Source organism: Carassius carassius, chromosome 45, assembly GCF_963082965.1.
Source record: "Carassius carassius chromosome 45, fCarCar2.1, whole genome shotgun sequence".
Lineage (NCBI taxonomy): Eukaryota > Metazoa > Chordata > Actinopteri > Cypriniformes > Cyprinidae > Carassius > Carassius carassius.
Window position 1 is genome coordinate 6,369,801 of NC_081799.1, and position 16,512 is coordinate 6,386,312.

The following is a 16,512-nucleotide window of genomic DNA, read 5'->3' on the forward strand; positions in this document are numbered from 1 at the left end:
AATACCAACTGAACTTTCTTCATTTAAAGTGTGCATTTCCTCAGTCTTGCACATTCTGTGTCTGAGAGCATTTATGGCTTCTGCAACATATTTGCTATTATTATTGTCATTATGGTTAATTTTTTAATCATGATCAATTATTAAATCATATAATTGATCCAATGAATTTTGTTACAGATTGAATCAATGAATGTATTTTCACACCATATAGTTTTATGTCAAGAAATGGCCACCTAGCCCTCTATCTGTATTTGCTTCAGTTATGTTACTATTACTGATGTCAGTTTTAGGGTTATTTGGTCTGTGTAGTTGGACAGTGAATTTAAACAATTTATTAGTTAGGTCACAAAGTGAACAACAATGCAACAATGCAGAAATAATACATTTTATTACCGTGACGAAAACATACACTTTCATTTCAAGAGAATGATTAAACTGGTTCATGAAGAGGTTTGTTTGGCATAAAGATGCAAAAAAAATAAAAAAACATCACCAAAGAATAAGATGGCGGCATTTCCTTACATCTATGGGTTAAAAACAATAAATGTTTGCCATCATCATAAGCATCCTCAAAATCTGTAGACAGAAATGAATGTCTTTTCAATAAAGAGTCTGCAGATACCTCCCACACACAGTTAATACAATTCTTCTCAGCTAGAAATGCTTATCTGCCTTATGTTGTACCATTTCTAATGGTAGGAGTCACTCCAGACGGACAGTCTCACCTCTTGGCCTTCTTCTCTTTCAGGAGTTTTTTGCTCTCCTCTCGTCTCCTCTTGTTGACGGGGTTGCGTGGATCATAGATCTCGAACGTGTCTTCGTCCTGCATGTTGGCATCTTTTACCTTTCTGGTTTGTTCATCAAACTGCAGAACATGGGCCATCCTAAATCACAAGGGGAAACAGAGTGCAGTTCAAAAGAACAGCAAAGCACAGCTCACGGCCCACTAAATCATCGAAATCAGAGTTACAAGTGCTGGGAATTTCCCAGTGGAACAGATCGAGTCAGAGCAGACTTCCGACTATGATGAGTCCACAAAAAGCCTGTTTCAAAGCATTTTTAAAGGAATAACTCTTCCAAAAATGAAAAATCTGTCATTTATTCCCACTTTGATAGGTGCAATCAATATTTATATACAAACACACACACACACACACACACACACACACACTCACTTATCCAGTTTGGTTGTAAAAATACATTTACACACACACATGCAATTGCCTTTTAACCGATTAACTGACTGCATGTCTCATTACATAATTTGCATGAAAAATTTGCGATCTGATCTTCAGCTTAAGCCTTTATAGCGATGCTCAAGTAGGAGGTCTCAATAATATAGCACATATACTCATTTACATCTCACTGTCTGCTCACGGCAGCGCTGCAGGTGATTGGCAGGCAGAATTACATTCCACGGAGCATTCCTGAGTGCCAGGATCATTAAGAAGAGCTCACAGCTGGCTAAAGTAGCATCCTGAGGACTCTAGAAGACTGCAGCCCAATCCAAGTCACTGTTTACACTACGCCAACAGGACACAGAAATACAGTTCTGTCATATCTGAGTGGTTCTACTTACAGCTTCTATGATGTCTACGCTAAAATATTTAAAGAGAAATTATTCTAATGTTGTTTAAAACCCATCCATGTTTACAATCACAGTTAATGGGCTCCAATGTTGCTTTGCTCCCCATTAACTAACCATATGTGTTCTTCAAAATGTCATCTTTTGCGTTCCAAAGAAGCAAGTCATTCATACAAGTTTGGAACGACGTGAGTAAATGATGAATGGATTTTCATTCTGTCTGAGGTCATATTTAGGGCGTTGTTTTTGGAGTAAGCCTAGGATGAGGTGCATATCCACACATCTCACCTCTGCTCTGTTGACCTACATTTCATACTGAGATGATGGATACAGAGGAACTGTCTGAATCAAGACATGGAGAGAACCTCAAAGAAACGTCAGGAAGGGTGAAACAGGTCATTGTTATACATCACGGACACGGCCAGATGGCTCTCTGGGGTCTCATCTAAACCAAAGAAAGATGCTTAAAGAACTGACATTCCACACCTGTTGGAGCTATTCTGGTGAAGGTCAGAATTTCTGGAAAGACTCCATCCTTCACAAATCCAGATCTGCGGTGCAGGTATCATAGTAAATGCACTCGCCTCCAAAGCCCAGGGCTGCTTTGAAAGAACAAGACGTAACGGGACGTTTCAATAATTCAACGGCTCCCAGCTGTCATTCAATACAGTGCAAGTTTTGGTGGTTTCGCAGAAGTGTGTCAGAAAGTAACTGTAGGAGCTGAAGGAAGATTTTTAAATTGAGCCGGTTGTCCGAGTCAAGATGAATGCATGAAGGAACCGAAGAATGGAAGCAGCCTGCTCTCTAAAATTATGAGCACTCTGGTTGGTAAGTAATCCACCACGCTGCTATTTTGAGCCATCGCAGAACCCCTGGATTCAGCCAAAGAGACGCATGAAAAGTCTGCGAGTGCGTGCAAGCCCATTTTTAAGTGTTCAGTCGAGTGTGTGTGTGTGTGTGTGTGTGTGTGTGTGTGTGCACGCTTGCATCCATTTGAAGTCGGTAGGAGATGTGACAGCTCATCTAGAATGTCATGGCTATACTCTGGCAGACCCGCAGGACTCCCGTCGTGTAAAGCAGCCGGCTCTGATAAATTGTCTAGCAGTCTCGGTGATGACAGCCCGTCGAACTCCTCGCCTAGAGTTATGGCTCGCGCAAAAATCTCACCGTCTGATTGGGGCTCTTATCAGGGAGGGGCTCCTGCCATGATGCCGAGGCCCTCGGAAGCCTCTTCCTGAATTTATTTTTCTTTCACTTTTGCAAAAGAGGGGGAAGCAGGAGTGGAGGCCCGGGCGAAAAGGGGTTTTTGTAGACGCAGACACACATGGAATAGTTTACAATCTGGCCCAGACTTGACTTCCAGTGTCTGACCTGTTGTAACCCATGTTCCGTTCGTGGGGTGCAACAGGCGTTCAGAAAGTGGTACAGACTTCCCACTGCTGTTTTTCTAGCACCAAGGGGCCTCCAGCCCTCTCTGGAGTCATACCTAAAACGTCCCAGCGTCGTGGGGGTCCTTAGACAGCAATGACAGTCCATCCTGAAGACAAAGTAACTGATAGGAAACACGGGCTCAGACGGCGCCCCCCATTTTGCGCTCACATGTGGTATTTGTTGGAGCATCTGAGTGCATATATTTAGATAAAGACTCAAGGTCTTTGATGAAAAGCGAGTACGAGAGAAAAACACGCCATGTCCATTCATTTCCCTGCGGTGGCTTGCGGCGTGAAGAGGGAGGACGACGGTCTGACAGATCTTTGCTTTATCCTAAGCACGTCACCGTTCCAGCACGGATTCGCACACCATTAAGACTGATAATTCATCAAGTGTAAAGACATTACTCCCCGCAGACGCATGTGCAGGACCTCATTCTTTACGTTTGATTATGATTTACGGTTTTCCTGCGAAAGTGCGAATCGACTGCAGCGGACGTCTACCAAACGGTTAAGCATAAACGTGCCACATCCAACCCACAGAGTCACTTCAAACGCTTCCAACGGAAAACTACCCTGGGTTTTCAATGAACTGTATCAATAAATAGGGTATACGTTAGTACGGGACCCAAAAAAGCAAACCGCTGAGGCTATACGTTTTAACCGAGACCAAAAAAACTGAATGATTTACCAGTCTGCTTCCCGTAATCCTCGGAAAAACTAGAAGTGCCGTGTGACGCACTGGTCATGGCAGGGCTTTAGATATAAAGTGTATCTATGAATCACAGTAATGTCCAATCAAGTTGAGCGTTCATTAAATAGAAAAACACATCTTTCAAACTGAAAGCCATAAATGTGGATGAGCAAAATCAGTTTTTAAGTACCTACCGCCATCTCAGAGGCCGTACTTACAAACGCATGCATCTTCATCACATGTGCTAGGAAGATTATGGAGAAAACAGAATCAAACTGAAACATTTCTAATTGATATTCTATTTGTGTACTTAAGCGCACAATCAGGGCCATAACTTTGTGCCTCGCATGCAGCATTAAGATTGATGCTCCCTGGAGCCTGATTCATTTCGCAGCATCATAAATGTTATCCTGGCCAAAGAACTCAGCTGTCAATAACACCCTCGGCCCGACATGGAAACGGTCCCATCAGATCAGGACTGAAAAAAAGATATAAAATGTAGAGGATGCCAAAAAGAAAATCTAAGCTGTGTTTAGTCTTCATATTTAACAGAGAGCAAAAATAAAACCGAACAGACTTAATATTTGCTCAGTGAGTGGTGTGTGTGATTTAGCGATCTAGCACCGCTGTGACATGGTAATTATTTCTTTTCTGTCTTCATAATCTCGTAGTACGTTGTTGGACTGGAATGTCTCCAGTGACACGCAGACAGATGAGGCAGTTGTTACAGCTCATGACGTAAACAATGTCCAACACAATGTCTAGTAGTGAGTGATATTGTGAAAACGATCCGTAGGGAAGAATGGGGTAAGATATGCCACTTTTTACCTGACCTGCCACCAACTGAAATTATAAGTAAGTGTTGATAACTGATCCAAAAGTATAACTTTTTAATAAAAAGGTGTACAACTTGCTATGTTATATGGTAAACATATAAAGGGATAAAGCTGAAGCACAGAGAAAAATGTAAATTATTGATCATTTAAATAAAAATCTGAACATAAATAAGAAAAAAAAATCAATTCTATTCTTAAAGACTAATTTTCTTAACATTATTGCAAATTTTTGCATTTTATTTGCTATATATATTATATATCATAGTCACTGGCACAGGCACCATTTTGTGAAAATGTTTTAATTCATGGCAAAAAATATAGCCAAAAAATTACACGATTTAGACAGTTAATATTTCACACGTCCTATATATTTTGGGCCCTGGAAAAGTTTGTAATGACAGAATAAATTTTAGCTGTCATGCCACAGGCAACTGGATGTTATGGAAGCTTTTCTTCTAAATATACAGTTGCATGTAAAAAATATTGCACAATGTTTCCTCAATTAAGGTGTGCGACACACCCCACTCTTCTCTATTGATTTACAAGGGCTGCAGAAGTCAAACTAGGACATATCTGACAGTACAGACAGAAGTAGACAGACAGATTTGAAGAGACACGGGTGACCGCTAGCAATGCAGTCAGTTAGTGCTGGTTTGATGTTGGTCGAGCTGGATCCTGGATCCAAAACCTGGTCTTCAAAGTGATTGCCGCTGGTTATGCTGATTAAAAAGCCTGGTAAGGACACCAGCACGCCTATATCCAAAGCATATGCTGGTGTTATGGAAACAATGGTTCCAACAGTGGTTTATCACCGGGTTCTGCTGGCACCCATAACGAGTGTCTGTTAAAAGACAGCACGCGTCTGACTGCAGGTTGACGTGCCCTGTCTGGCGTTCGGTGGGTGAGACACGTTCCATCTGGGCACTCCGTCTGCTGAAGCAGTTATTTACTCAGTTAAGTCAGCTGAGAAAACTACTTCTCCACAAGTGGCTATTGCAACGCAGCAAAAACAAACACTGCATACTGTTCTAATGGTGTCAGCGCGCTGCAGAGCCAAACGCATTACTTGGCTGGAGAGCGAGGTGGCTCAGGCACACTTAAGGCAAGCAGCTGTGCCTGATGTGGAGAGAGGTATGAACGTTTCGCTATGTTAGTCCAAATAAATAGCTCGGCTACCTTAATGCGAAACGGTAGCTGTGCATTGGGACAACCAATGAGGCGCGCGTTAGTGAGAATGCATTTGATCACAGACAACTGCAAGTCCATTAGTGCATTAAACCTCTGTAGGAATGGAGAAGCGAGTAAAAGCAACTCACCAGCCCTTATCGTCATCCTCGCCAAGTTCCTCGACGTCTTCCTCTGGAACACTAGGAGACTCCGAAATCGCAGATGATAGTTTGGATTTGAAGCGTTCCAAAAGGGCGAGTGTCTTTAGAGGCAAGAGAAAGTGTGTTATTTTGATTTTCGGGGGGTTTTTTTTCATTCATTTCATTCCAAACCTGTAATGACTTCCATTCTCCTATTCAATAGGAAGGTCGAGTGATCAAAATAAATATTTTTTGTGATGATATAAGTTTGAGTAGTGTGAAAGATTTATATTTATCTACGTTATATTGAACTTTTGATCTCATGATTCATCTGTAAGGCACTACATTTTGTATTAGGTTCTATGGAAGATATTTCGAATAAATGTTGAGTGTGTCCAAACAATAAAAGTAAATAAGGTCCAGTGTTGTTTGGGACTCCAATAATGTTCATTGTATGGACAAAAACAGCTGAAACAGACTGTCATTCACTGCATGTTGAAGTAGTGACATTTGATTTATTCTTGAGTCAAATCTTTGCTATGAATAATTCAATTGACCTTACAACAGATAATTGACTTACAGCCTGTGGTCAGACTGTGGTAGACCGCATGAACAAATAACTTGCAAATTCTGAATGATAGCCCACAAGTAAAACTCTCAACGGTAGAACACAGTATGGTGGAATCTTTTAGTAAAAAGGGAATGGTTTAAATAGCACTTCTTGTTCTTTATTATATACTTCTGTATTTAATAGTGAAAACAAGTGAAGGAAATGTAAAATGAAATATATAGAGCTAAAGTTCATGACGCTGTTTGCGTCTTTTTTTCTTTGTGTTAATGGCAATATTTATGACGTCGACTTTGAATTCTTGACACTTCGGAGAATTTACTTTTTTTTTTTTTTTTTTACAGTCTTCTACCATTATATTTACAGTTTCAGTATAAATTATTAATAAGTCTCCTGCTTCATGTTTTGTGCATTTGAAGTAATTTCGTATTAGTATTGCATTATTAATAAATGACGAATACAATTTCACTTTGTTTGTCACACAAAGTATGACTTTAGACTTTGAACTTGCAATAAAGCACACAAGTTGCTATGATATTCTTCATAAATTCTCCTGAATTTCATAAAAGAAAGAAAGTCAAAAAGTTTTGGATCTTGAGTAAATGATGGCAGCAATCTCATTCTTAGGTAAAAGGTTCCATTAAGAAGAAACTTGTCTTTTATTTTAAGCTGAAATAAGCCAGAACTTTCCAAATCTAATCTTTACCATTATAATATTGAAGAAAATCGTAGTGTCTTGAAGTTTCTTGAAGCCATGACTTACCTGAGCCTCTCGGCCAGAACCTCTCTTCAGTTTCTGCTTCCTCATGTCTTCATACTTCTTCCTGCTCTCCAGGTACTCTGTCACCGCCTCACTGGTTGGCTTACTGTCACCTTTGAGAGAAAACAAGAGCGATTAAAATGTAGATAAGAGAAATTAACTTCCCTTCAGGGATCAATCTGTCTATTATTTTGTATATTATATATATAGTAGTGTGACTCACTTGAAAGAATTTACATGAAAAGAAAAATAGCCGAATTCCATAGCAGAAGTTATAACTATCATATGGACATAACTATGAAATACATAAAGTTTATACTGCTATAAACTTAGATGATGATGACAGCTCCTGTGGGCCACTTCCTTCCAAGAATAATCATATCGCCAATGCCAAAATTTAGGTCCTAAGACCCTCATCAGTGCAAAGGCCAAAATTTATGACTTTTGCAGTCTGAACGACTTTCTGCGCTATAAAGAAATGGATTTTATTCAAATTATAAGGATAAACATGTGATATACAGACATATATACTAAAAGGATTAAACATATTAAATGGGAAACACGTCAAAATGTGTTTACGTAACACTGAGGCTCTCATCATTCAGGATATTCACAGCAAACACTACAAAATAAGGGGGGGGGGGGCACAAGAGAATGAGAAATGGCAAATGTCAGCATGTAATGAAATATAACATTTCTGTCATGTCCTCTATCATGTTATAACAGCTTTATTTGATGGCATTTTGCAGCATAAGCGTGCACAACACGCTTTCCAAAGCCAAGAGATTTTTCATTTCCAAGTGAAACGGAAACCAGAAAGATGAGAGTAAACAAATACTGTGCCTTACAGTGATTTAACCACAGAAAACAGGGTTTTGGACAAAGTTCAATAAATAGTTACATTCATGAAAATAATAAGAATAAACCATTCTTTCACTAAATAATATAATTCCTTGGCCAATTAGTTTACAGTTGTCATGCAGCATTGCAACTTTATGCATTAATATAAAATGCATGCTCACAGCTTTTTATAAAAAAATTTTGTGAATCGTTTCATGATGATATTTGTGGAGACTGAAAATGCAGAAAGCGCACACTATTCCTTTTCTTTATTTTACAAAACCTAAGATAAAAAAAGTTTTGTTGCTATTGCGAGTGTATACAAATAATACTTGTGCATTTTCAGTGTGAATATTTTATAAATATTCAATAAATATTCAGAAAATATTTATGCATTTTCCCGGTACTGCATTTTATTAGATGTTAAATCCATTTTCTAAAATGCTAGGCTAGATATTTTGTTTTATTTTAAATATACATTTTTTTCACAAAATTGTAGCTGAAAATGTAAATGGTTTACTACATATTAGACTTTTTCTGTCTGGTTTAAGAAAATGCACAATTAAAAAAAGACTGGAATGGGGCTGGAATGTTTAAACTCTTACAATGTTTAAACAAATGACAACAAACTTTGGACAACAGCTCATTGTGTGATGTACAGACAATGCTGAAACACAGTATTATCCAATGAAATGAGTTTCCTACTACAAATGCTTACATTAGAAAACCCTGAATCCTGCAAGACGATATAATAGTCAAATAAAATTCCCTCCTAATCATATGCACCAATTAGAAAGGTGCCTAAAAATAAAGTGTATTCTACAAATCCCATGCCAGAATTGCAGGAATTGGAAAAGTCAATAACATCAAGGCTGGACTGTTGACACTGGTGTCTGAAGGCATTAAATGTGCCACTGCAAATTCCCCAGCTCAGACGTCACAGATCGCCCGGCGGGTACAGACTCTTTCGACTGCACCTGCCCTAACGGCAACTATGACTGAATGCTTTCTCCACAACAAGCTCAAGGGGAACAAACTACATCAGACGGAGCCTCCAACATCTGGGTGATTTATTTTACGTTAGCGCCGTCATGTAACGAAAAATCTTTTTCCCCTCACAAATGGAACACTTGTTTATTCTTCGTATTTATGAAAACCACACTGGAGAGAGGCTGGAAATTTGTTTTTCAGCAACCGAGAGAGCGTGCCATGCGTTCGTCTGAGAGCCACCGAGTGTGTTTGAAAATGTTTAGTCTGTGGCATGAGCTAATAGAAAACTAGAAAGACAGAAAGAAAGTAATGAGCCAAAGACTATTAAAACACATTGACTGTGTAGAAAACCGAACACTCTACATCATTTCAAATCTATAAAACAAGGGCTGCCAATATGAGCTGAAAGCATGTTTATCATGGCCGCTGTCCAGACAGTGAAAGATACAGCTTCGATAGGACTGAAATAAACATGTATTAAAACAAAGTACAAGAACTTTTACATTCTTTGAGCGGTTTGTATATGCCGTGTATGCATGGCAATAAATCAGAAATAAATATTGCTGCAACAGTTTTAACGTTTCTTTAAAGGACTCAGATGTGATATGATATGATATATATTTTTGTGTTGTTCATCAACTATCGTTGAAAATGTTGGGGTCAGATTTTTCTGAAAAAAATAAATAGTTATTCAGCAAAAGATGCATTAAAGTAATAAAAAGCAGCATTTGATGTAACAAAAGATTTGTATTCAAATAAATACTGTTATTAAAAAAAGTCTATTCATTCTATTGCTTAGTTGGGGTCGCTTCATCTACAGCGATATCGTTGACTTGATTGCAAATGATTGCACAGACACTATTTAAACTGAACAGAAATGATGACATCGCTGAATCCAATGATGAACTGCCTTTAACTATCATTTTGCATTATTGACACACTGTTTTCCTAATGAATGTTGTTCAGTTGCTTTGACCCAATGTATTTAGTTTAAAGCGCTATATAAATAAAGGTGACTTGACTTCAAAAAATAAATATCAGTTTCCACAAAATTTAAAAAACAGTTTTCAGCATTGACAATAATTATACACGTTTTCTTGAGAAGAAAACAGAATATTAGAATGATTTCTAAAGGATCGTGTGAAAATTCTAAATAAAAACAAACATTTATTTTGAATTGTAAAAAGTTTTGATTTGATTAACCATGTTAAACCTAAGTGACGTTCAAAACATAAAAAAAAATTAAACTTTTTTGAACACTGTCTTTGTAACAGTTTTTTAAAATATAATAAAATTACCTAAAATAACATTTTAAATTAGACTTGTCAGTTACGATATTCAAAGTGATTCAGTGAATGAATATACTGCTTGACTCAGAAATAACATTTTAACACTGAGGCTATTGTTACTATCCGGCCCAATCAAAGAGATAGAGAGTGGAGGAAAAAAAGAAAAGAACATTAAATTGCAGTGATGGTAATTAAATGCCGTTTTAAAATGGTTAAATTGACAAGATCTGAATTATTGTAAAGCAGTTGAATAATTGTAGCATTAAGTACCAATACAGTTGAATGATTATTCTAATAATCATTAGATTGGTCATTTACAAAAGTTATTGTTAGTTTGACTGATGTATCATATGACTTTAAGCGAGAACCACTTTATCAGGACACAAGAACTTAAACACATGGCACTGGATCCCATTAATATGCCTGACAGGCAAACATCTCGTCCTTTAGTTAAAAGCATTTCTGGGCTGGACTTACCAGAGGTGTAATGTTCAGGTAGAGTGGAACTTAATTGAGTAACTAAAGTTTGAGTGAAAAAGTTATTTGAAGAGAATGGCTGTCATTAGCTACTCAAACCATGCAATTACTCATTTACACAGGCATTCAGCGCATGAATGCCACAAATTCAGAGTTGTGATTGAAACCACCTTTCTGAAAAGTCTGGTAACAACCCTTTTCTATGTGATTTATGTGAGCAAAAAGTGATGCCTTCCACTCGGCCTGCTGAACGCTCGCGCTCGGGCCCAGCTGCAGAGCGCGACTCACAGGCCTGCTGAATGATGGCACCCTTAGGGCCTACAACAGCAGCACACTCCATCGACTCCAGCTGGTGTTGCTAAGTACTGTCTTTGAGTTTGACGGCTATTCTAACAACATTCCATCCCTCTCCTGTCACTCGGGACGAAAAGAGCTACAAATCAAGCAGCCGGCAACAGGGGGTTGATGGGGACGACAAACACCTCGTCATTTGGGAGGTGGATTATTTCCCTTTTGCTGGTCAAGATCGAAGGGATGAATTCAAGGCATTTTGAAGCTACAGTAATTGGGGGCTATCAGTCAGCACCGGCGTCTTCAGCACAGGAAGACCTGAGCTTCTGCTGACTGTGTAATTCAATGTTAAAGATCTGATCTTAATCAGAAGGAGCACAGTTAATCTGGTGTTCAAGACAACACCATTACTTATGTGTAGGATCTTAAATCATCTTAAAGGGGTCATATGATGTGATTTCAATTTTTCCTTTCTCTTTGGAGTGTTACAAGCTCTTGGTGCATAAAGAAAATCTGTAAAGTTGCAAAGACTAAAGTCTCAAATCCAAAGAGATATTCTTTATAAAAGTTAAAACTCTGCCATGCCACCCCTAAAACGGCTCATTCAAGCACGCCCCCACATGTCTATGTCAATGTGGAAATATTTGCGTAATGCCGCCCAAATGTTCACGCACAGACAGAAGGAGTGCATATTCTGTTACACCAAATAAAAAAATAATAATCATAAAAAAAGCATCATATGACCCCTTTAAAAATGGAGGCTACCAAAAATAATTACACATGAAAGCAGCAGTTCTCAACCTTTGTATATCTGGAGTCAGACTCTGTCAATGTCAATCTTTGAAGGCCTTTTCTACAAAGGCCTACTGTATTTACAACATTTTATCAGAAATTTTGTCTCTCAATAGTTCTTAAAAAAATAAACATCAGAGATGATTAGGAGACACTAACAATTGCAGTGAATCTTAGTGCATTAAAAATGAGAAATGTGAAGTTTACAATTTTATAAAACCACATACATTCATTCTTCTGTTGAAACTTGTGTATTATTGGAGCTGTAAAGCGGTTTTAATATTTTTACATTCATTTTAAGGTTTTAGGAATATATTTTATACATTGTATTTTTATACAAACACACAAAACCAGTCAAAACTTAAATAAATCATTTAAAAAAAAGATTTTGAGTGTGAGAAAGAAGTCTCTCATTCTCAAAAATAGAGTAAAATAGAACTGTTGTCTATTTTAATAAATTAAATAAATAAAGGAGTTAAAAAATAATTAATAATTAAAATATTTAAATTAAATTACTCCATTACTTCATTCTTCAGAAATCTTTCTAATATGCTGATTTGCTGCTCAAGACACATCCCTTCTTATTATCAATGTTGAAAACAGTTGTGCTACTTATGTGATAATTATAAGAATCATTATTTATAAATGAGTACTAATAATAATTGATAAACCAGCAGCAAATCATCATATTAGAATGATTTCTGAAGGATCATGTGACACTGAAGACTGGAATAATGATGCTGAAAATTCAGCGTTGATCACAGAAATACATTACATTTTAAAATACATTCAAATAGAAAAGTTATTTTAAATTGTAATTATATTTCACAGTATTAAAGTTTTGCTGTATTTTAGTGGACTTATCCAATTTGACATCTACCAACTAAAAGTTTTACTTCGAACAATGAAAAATATGATGTTGATATTTGGTGGCATATCTAGTGCATGTACATAAATGCACTGCAATTCTTTGATAAGAAATACAAGGCTATTACATCTTTTTATAAGATTACACTCTCACAATTTCTCTTGCACATCAATGTGTTTGACTGACAAGGCGCCATTGAAATAAAACACCCCGTGCACACAGGCATAACCTGTATAAATAACTCCGAGTGGTAGAAAGAATGTTGCCACATCATTTAGGGTGGGTATAAAACGGACCGTGTTTTTAGCATGTCTCTCTTATTTTTGGCTCTCACAAATCACAGCCATGCCAAGAAAGAGAAAACCAGACTAGACGAACATGCTATAATTTATGTCTTGAAAACTGAAGAGATGTCTGTCGAAAATAATAATTCATAAGGGTACAAATGTCTTCTACTTTCCTTGCTGAATTGCGGAGGAGACAATTGGCTTCTTCCTAAAATAAGATACCAGATGCCAAGAGAGCGGCTTGCTGTTATTAGAGAGAGGGGAGGAATGTGTTTGCTTTCGGGACTGAATACAAAGCTGGAAGTAGCCTCTGTGGACACATGAACACTAGAGAAGCGGACTCAAACCCAAACATTGAGATTAGGAGGTGGGACCAGATGACTAGATGGCAAGAGAGCCTACTTTCACTTTAACAGAGAAGCAGAACATCAACGAGGACAGTTAAAAACGTGAGCACTGGAGTTCAGTTTAAGATGTTATTTAGAATGATTATTCTTGCTTTTGTTAAGCTGAAAATGAACCGATCATATGTGTACATTTTAATGTTAGTATATTCAGTCATAAATTAATGTTAAAATTATTATGTAAAAAAAAAATTTAGAACAATGTTAATAACATTAACAATATATAAAAGTATATATACACACACAAACACATTTAGACATATATACATACATTATATATACACACACACACACTCACTCACTCACTCACTCACTCACTCACTCACTCACTCACTCACTCACTCACTCACTCACTCACTCACTCACTCACGATTCCCAAAAAGTTGGGACACTGTACAAATTGTGAATAAAAACAGAATGCAATGATGTGGAAGTTTCAAATTTCAATATTTTATTCAGAATACAACACAGATGACATATCAAATGTTTAAACTGAGAAAATTTTTAACCACATCAACTCTGGGGACCCACCGGTGGGTCCAAAATTGCATATGCCTAATTCTCAAAAAATCTAAATAACAGCTGAAGTGGTTAATTTTAAGAGGAAAATAAGTTGATATTAAATTTCATGGCATCAACACATCTAACAATAGTTGGGACAAGGCCATGTTTACCACTGTGTGGCATCTCCTCTTTTTTTATAACAGTCTGCAAACGTCTGGGGACTGAGGAGACAAGTTGCTCAAGTTTAGGAATAGGAATGTTGTCCCATTCTTGTCTAATACAGGCTTCTAGTTGCTCAACTGTCTTAGGTCTTCTTTGTCGCATCTTCCCCTTTATGATGCGCCAAATGTTTTCTATGGGTGAAAGATCTGGACTGCAGGCTGGCCATTTCAGTACCCAGATCCTTCTTCTACTCTACTCATGACAGAGGTGTGGACTCGTGTCATGTGACTTGGACTCGAGTCAGACTCGAGTCATGAATTTGATTCAGACTCGACTCTACAAAATGTACAAAGAATGAAAAATACACAGGTCCCAGGCACTCAAAAAGAATTCAGGTGGAGAAGGTAAACGTTAAGAAGCCTTTATTGTGGTATGGCCAATATTAAAATTAAAATGCCGACATGTTTCGACCTCAATGGTCTTCCTCAGGGCAAGGTGATAATCACAATTGGTGTGCTCACACATAAAAACACTCCAAACCACTCCCAAAAATTGAGGTTTTAGAACATGTTAGACCTTTAAATAGAGGTGGTGGTAGGATTCGTAAATTGAGCCAACATGAGTCATTTTGGATCCATCGTTTGGATGCACTTAATTACCCAGGTTTGAATGAGGATATAGAGTTCAAACGTTTTTTATGATATAGTTTGGGGTATATATTTAATTTGTATTTACTACATTTATCTTTGTTTTGTGTTACTTTAATATTACTATATGTAGGTATTTGTTTGCATGTATGTATACGTGTATGTATGTGTATATGTATGTATATATGTTAATATTATATTTTTTGTTCTTTTTGCATTGTCCCTTTTTTGTCTTTTACTTTTTAGGTTCCTGATCTCATACACCTGATTACCCGTATCTTGATATTGAACTTAATTAGTCCACTAATTGCTTATTGATGATGGGAGTGGTTTGGAGTGTTTTTATGTGTGAGCACACCAATTGTGATTATCACCTTGCCCTGAGGAAGACCATTGCGGTCGAAACATGTCGGCATTTTAATTTTGATATTGGCCATACCACAATAAAGGCTTCTTAACGTTTACCTTCTCCACCTGAATTATTTTTGAGTGCCTGGGACCTGTGTATTTTTCATTCTATATTGCTTCCCCATTCCCAGAGCACCTACTACGAGTTCTTATCTCACCGGAGCGCCGGGTTGAATCGTTTTCTAAAATGTACAAAGACTTGCAACTTGACTTGGACTTTAACATCAATGACTTGTGACTACACTTGGACTTGCCCCTTTTGACTCGAGAAGACTTGCTACTTCCCATGAAAACCTGGGGGAAAAAAAATGTTCACACGGCCACGCCGCTCTCAGTGTATCTGCATCTGTGAGAAAAATGTGCACCTCCTGTATGCATGCCGAGAGCACGCGCGCTGCCTGCACGACATCCAATCACTGTAGTCCCACGTTTGTTTGATTCGACAGCATCTAAGCAGGCACATTGCAAGACAACCACTGAAGCGCACCAAGAAACAATGCACCAGTTGGGAAAATGATACCAAAGATAGTTTCGTTTGGCTATAAAAATTACGAGGTAGTCGACAAAAAACAAGTTGCAATTTGCAAAACATGCAGGTCGAAGATTACAGACGGAGCTGCCACAACGTCCAACTTTATTCAACACTTTAAGTTGCACAAAGAAAGGTAAGTTTTGAATGAATGCTAAGCACCTTATCGGATGTACCGTACTGTATCTACAAGACAGTAAACGCACCTCTCCCTTGCTGGTTCATGCTAACAAAAATAGGGATTTTTGAACCCAGATTAAATGAGGTACATGAGTGTAGCACACTCAGATGGAAAACCTCGCCAACATGTCAACGTCAGTTTTAAAGTACCATTTCTACCTTGCTGCTAGATGGATAAACACTAATGTATATCTCAGTTTCTCCAACACACATGGGACAAAAACAGGCCATTGTTCTAGTGCAATATGCTGTTGAAATACAAGCATTTTTGTGAAAATTACATTTCTAAAAAATCTAATTAAAATTTTATTTATGGAAAGAAAAAAAAAAAGTCCAGGGTGCTCAAGGAGTTCAAAAAAAGGTTTTTTTTTTTGAAGGTGCTCTTTGGGGTTGGGAATTCAGTAAAATGTAGTAGAAGGAAATCCTTTCAGCATTGATGGTGCCTTTCCAGATGTGTAAGCTGCCCATGCCACACGCACTCATGCAACCCCATACCATCAGAGATGCAGGCTTCTGAACTGAGAGCTGATAACAACTTGGGTTGTCCTTGTCCTCTTTAGTCCGGATGACATGGCGTCCCAGTTTTCCCAAAAAGATCTTCAAATTTTGATTCGTCTGACCACAGAACAGTTTTTCCACTTTGCCACAGTCCATTTTAAATGAG

The 16,512-nt window shown here is 37.8% G+C and overlaps 1 protein-coding gene across 1 annotated transcript in view; it reads right to left on the bottom strand.

Moving 5' to 3' along the window:
• Nucleotides 1-371: 371 nt before the first annotated feature.
• cwc27 (CWC27 spliceosome associated cyclophilin) overlaps nucleotides 372-16,512 on the bottom strand; it is a 40,900-nt gene continuing 24,759 nt past the window's right edge. The window contains exons 12-14 of the mRNA XM_059538541.1: nucleotides 7,184-7,293; nucleotides 5,862-5,974; nucleotides 372-884 (exon numbers count right to left, since the gene is read on the bottom strand). Coding sequence (XP_059394524.1) covers nucleotides 722-884; nucleotides 5,862-5,974; nucleotides 7,184-7,293 — 386 coding nt within the window. The 3' untranslated portion in view covers nucleotides 372-721. The remainder of the gene's footprint in view (nucleotides 885-5,861; nucleotides 5,975-7,183; nucleotides 7,294-16,512) is intronic.